Source organism: Orycteropus afer, unplaced genomic scaffold (genome assembly GCF_000298275.1).
Source record: "Orycteropus afer afer isolate SDZICR_OR568_19922 unplaced genomic scaffold, OryAfe1.0 scaffold00048, whole genome shotgun sequence".
Classification (NCBI taxonomy): Eukaryota; Metazoa; Chordata; class Mammalia; order Tubulidentata; family Orycteropodidae; genus Orycteropus; species Orycteropus afer.
This window is the reverse complement of record NW_006921635.1, coordinates 12,364,845-12,368,558: the sequence shown is the minus strand read 5'-3', so window position 1 is coordinate 12,368,558 and position 3,714 is coordinate 12,364,845. Positions and strand designations below refer to the sequence as shown.

Sequence of the window (3,714 nt, the reverse complement as noted above, 5' to 3'; positions counted from 1 at the left end):
TCAAAGAACATCCTTTTATCCAAAATGCAGCCAGAGAAGAGGCCATGAGACAAAGGCAGGCAGCCATGGTCCAAGCTGCTACTTCTGAGAAGCAATGATGCTGGCATTTCAGGAAAAGGGAACGTGGGTGTAAGGCTGGGAAAGCGTAGGCAGTCAGGCCTGCCGCTCTCCCTCCTCTTACAAACAAGAGAACAAATCGAACATGGGCACCCTCTTTTGATCCACGCTCAGTTTGAATCCTTAACAGATTTGGCATTGTTTACAGGCAACGGGGAAAAAAAAACACGTCATCAAGTCAGTTCATGGTGACCCCACAAGCTTCAGAGTGAAAACGTGCTTCACGGGTGCTCGGGGTCTACGATCGTTGGCAAGTAGTTCACCAGGCTTCTCTTCCGAGGTCCAGTGGATCTGAACCACCCGCCTTTTGCTTGGCAGCCCAGTGCCTAACCGTCTGCACCGCCCAGGGACGCCACAGGATACAAAGGAGAACACAAAAGGACCTGAATTCTAACAGTTATGTTTTCAAAGTTACAGCTAAAGGGAATGGGAAAGAGGCAAGATGACCAAACAGAAACTGTTTCAAAACATTTTAAACATTGTTCTTAGAATAAGCAAAGGGCCTGGGTATCTACATAACGTCAACAAGAAGAAAAAAGGAACCCTGGGTGTTGCAATGATTAAAGCACTCAATGCCAGCCCAAAGGTCAGTGGTTTGAACTAATCAGCCACTCCACAGGAAAAAGATGTAGCAGTCCGCTTCCATAAAAACTGACAGCCTCGGAAACCCTAAAGGGTGGCTATGAGTCCGCATCCACTCAAGACCATTGGTTTTCCAGAAGGTGGGGAGGGGGGAAAATCAACTTAGGTTTCATGGCTCCCCCTCGTGGGCATTAAAAGCAATGCAAGTGATTCACATCAAAATCTCAGATTAAAGAGTAGTTTCAACCAAATCTCCTTAAAAGCTGGCTGGTACATTTAACCAATACCAATACCAACAGTCACCAATAACACACAGTGTGTCCTCAAATAACACTCAGACTTTCAGAGTGTATCATCTCCGAAGGCTCGTAACTTCATCAATCCAATTAGTCCCTTCAACTCTGTCTATAGCTGCCTTTGAAAGGTCTGGACAGCAGCTCCCACTCTCCACAAACCCACGTGCCCTCCTCCAACCAGAAAACCTTCACTGTGCTCTTGTCATGTGCCAGCCAGCCAGCCAAACGCCTTGGCACGTGAGGGACTAAGATGAATAAGGCATATACCACACACTCCAGCCAGCTGGTCTAGCTTTTGCTCCACAGCCCTATTTTGTTCCCGAATATGCCACCCAAATATGTCTCTCTTTATCTTCTCTTTCCCTTTACCTCTTCTGTCTCTTCTCGGGTCTCCAGCCAGCTCCTTCCTCAATCCCTCCAAAGATAGGGTTCCTCACACTTGCCAGACTGCAAACCCAATTTAAAAGCAAGGCTCTGTGGGGCAGTTATGCATACTGTAACGAGTACTCCACTGACGACCCAATCCAGGGCACCGTTAAGCAAAGCCCTCTCTCTCCCTGTGCCTGTTTCCCCATTGCGGTAAACTACTGCCTACTGAATACCAAACCAAACCAAAAACCAAACTCACTGCCGTGAAGTTGGATCCGACCCATAGCGACCTCTCCTTGGGTTTCCGAGGCGCTATCACTACGGAAGTAGATTGCCCAACCTTCCTTTTGAGGGGTAGCTGGTGGGTTAGCAGCCAAACGCCTTAGGCACTGCGCCACCAGAGCTCCCTACCGAATACCAGTTAAGTACTTAATGCTCTTATCTCATTCGATCCTAACTCCCCCAAGTCAGTACCACCAGCAGCCCCATTAAGTTGGGAAAACTGAGGCCCAGAAGCTTAAGGAAGTTGTCCAAGATCACAAAGTTGGGTTAAGTGACATCCACATTGAAGCTTAGATCTGATGGTCCTATGCTTTTTAACCAACCTGTGCTCTCAATCCTGCACCATAACGCCCCAAGTGGGGCTGACTGAAGATATTTCCGGGGGGGAGGACGGCACCTTGGGAACCAGGAGGCCAAAGTGGGCTTTGCTCTGGAACTAAAATGGGAGGGGGCTTACTCACTGCACTCAAATCGATGGCTTTCCCCTTCCTTCCATCGGAGACCAGAGCCTCCACTAGGGACTGGGTGTGGGAGCGAGAGTCTTAAAGGGACCTCCAGCTCTGACAACAACTCCCTAAGTTGCATCTCCCCATAACTGCAGGGTTCAAGATACTCAGGGATTTCTACCACCCCCAACCGGGATGGAAGTAACTTCCCGAAGCCCCGCTGCTCCCAGGGCCCCTCCGACCCGCCCGACGCCCCCGGAGGTCACCCCGCCCCTCTCCCAAACAGCCCCACCGCTTCGCCAAGGGATACCACCTCCGCCCCGGGCTACCCTGCGAGCAAGAGGACGCACCTTCGTCCGACTCGCGGCCCCGGCAGCTGCGCTCATCATCGTCGGCGCTCTCCAGTTCTTCGTCTTCCTCGGGGTAGTACTCCGGAGCCGCCGGCGCTGCAGTCGGGGCCGGGGCTGGAGCCAAAAGCCCCGCGGCACTCATGTCGCCTCGGGTCGTGGCAGATTGTGCCACCGGGAGACCGCGGCCACCCGCACTGGGAACTCTACGTCCGCCCAGCAGCACCCGAGGGGACCGCCAACTCGAGCGGGAGCCGCGGCGCCCCCTTCCCGGTCTCCAGCGAGCTCCGCCCCCCGCGCCCGCGCTCGGCAACGGGGGCCTCGCGCCGACGGCGACTTCCGGGTCGCGAGCTGCCCGAGGACCGCCTGACTCCGCCGTGCTTGAGGGAGAAGAGACGACATCGCGACGCCTCCTTCGCTTAAACTTCAGCCTCTTCATCGCCGCCCAAAGATCCTCAACGCTATGGTAAGGAGCGGCAGAGGCAGACTCTCTAGAGTTAGGCAAGTCCAAGGGCAGGCTTAGCCATGGCCAGGACCCCAAAGCCCAGAGGCGACTTCAATAAATAGCCACCAGGCGGCGCCTGGAGCCAGAACTAGAGTGAGCGTCGTTAGCGGCCTGAAGGACAGCGTTTTTAAGGGGCTGTTGGCAGGTGAGGGTGCTTTCTTTAATCAAAGCAGGTTAATCACATGAACTGTACCCTTTATAGGTCGGGAAAGCTGGACATCCAGAGTTTGAGGGCTTAGAAAAAGACGAGGCAAAATCTTCCCCCAATTGGAGCTTTTAGAACTAAATGGATGCTGATGTTCTAGCCTAAGCTCAGCAAAATGGTGGGAGCCATTTCTCTTTGTACCAAACGAAAAAACCAAACTCACTGTCCTGCAGTCGGATCCGACTCATGGCGACCCCTCCTTGGGTTTCCCAGGCGGTGTCACTGTGGAAGTGGATTGCCCAACCTTCCTTTGGAGGAGTGACTGGCTGGGTCGAACCGCCAGCCTTACGGTTAGCAGTCAAATGCCTTAGGCACTATGCCAGGCTTACCTAAAAAAGGTGTTCTCCGGATCTTACAGGCGAGAAAACATAAGCCACTTGCCTAAAAAAAGTGGTAGCGTCCAATCTCCCTTGTTTAGACCTCCCAACGCAAGCCCTCCACAGCACAGATGGCTTCATATTTCCTTAAATACTAATATTTTAAAAGGTTACGTTGCCCAATCCAATAATTTGCTAATCAGCTCTCAAACGAGCATGTGGTATATTTGCCTACAGGAAATTAATTT

General features: G+C 52.4%; 1 protein-coding gene across 1 annotated transcript in view; it reads right to left on the bottom strand.

Annotated features, from left to right (window-relative positions):
- The window catches only part of SUDS3 (SDS3 homolog, SIN3A corepressor complex component), a 36,198-nt gene extending 33,614 nt beyond the window's left edge, over positions 1–2,584 (bottom strand). The window contains exons 1-2 of the mRNA XM_007938284.2: positions 2,443–2,584; positions 316–500 (exon numbers count right to left, since the gene is read on the bottom strand). Of these exons, the coding sequence (XP_007936475.2) occupies positions 316–500; positions 2,443–2,584 (327 nt within the window). The remainder of the gene's footprint in view (positions 1–315; positions 501–2,442) is intronic.
- Positions 2,585–3,714: the final 1,130 nt, after the last annotated feature.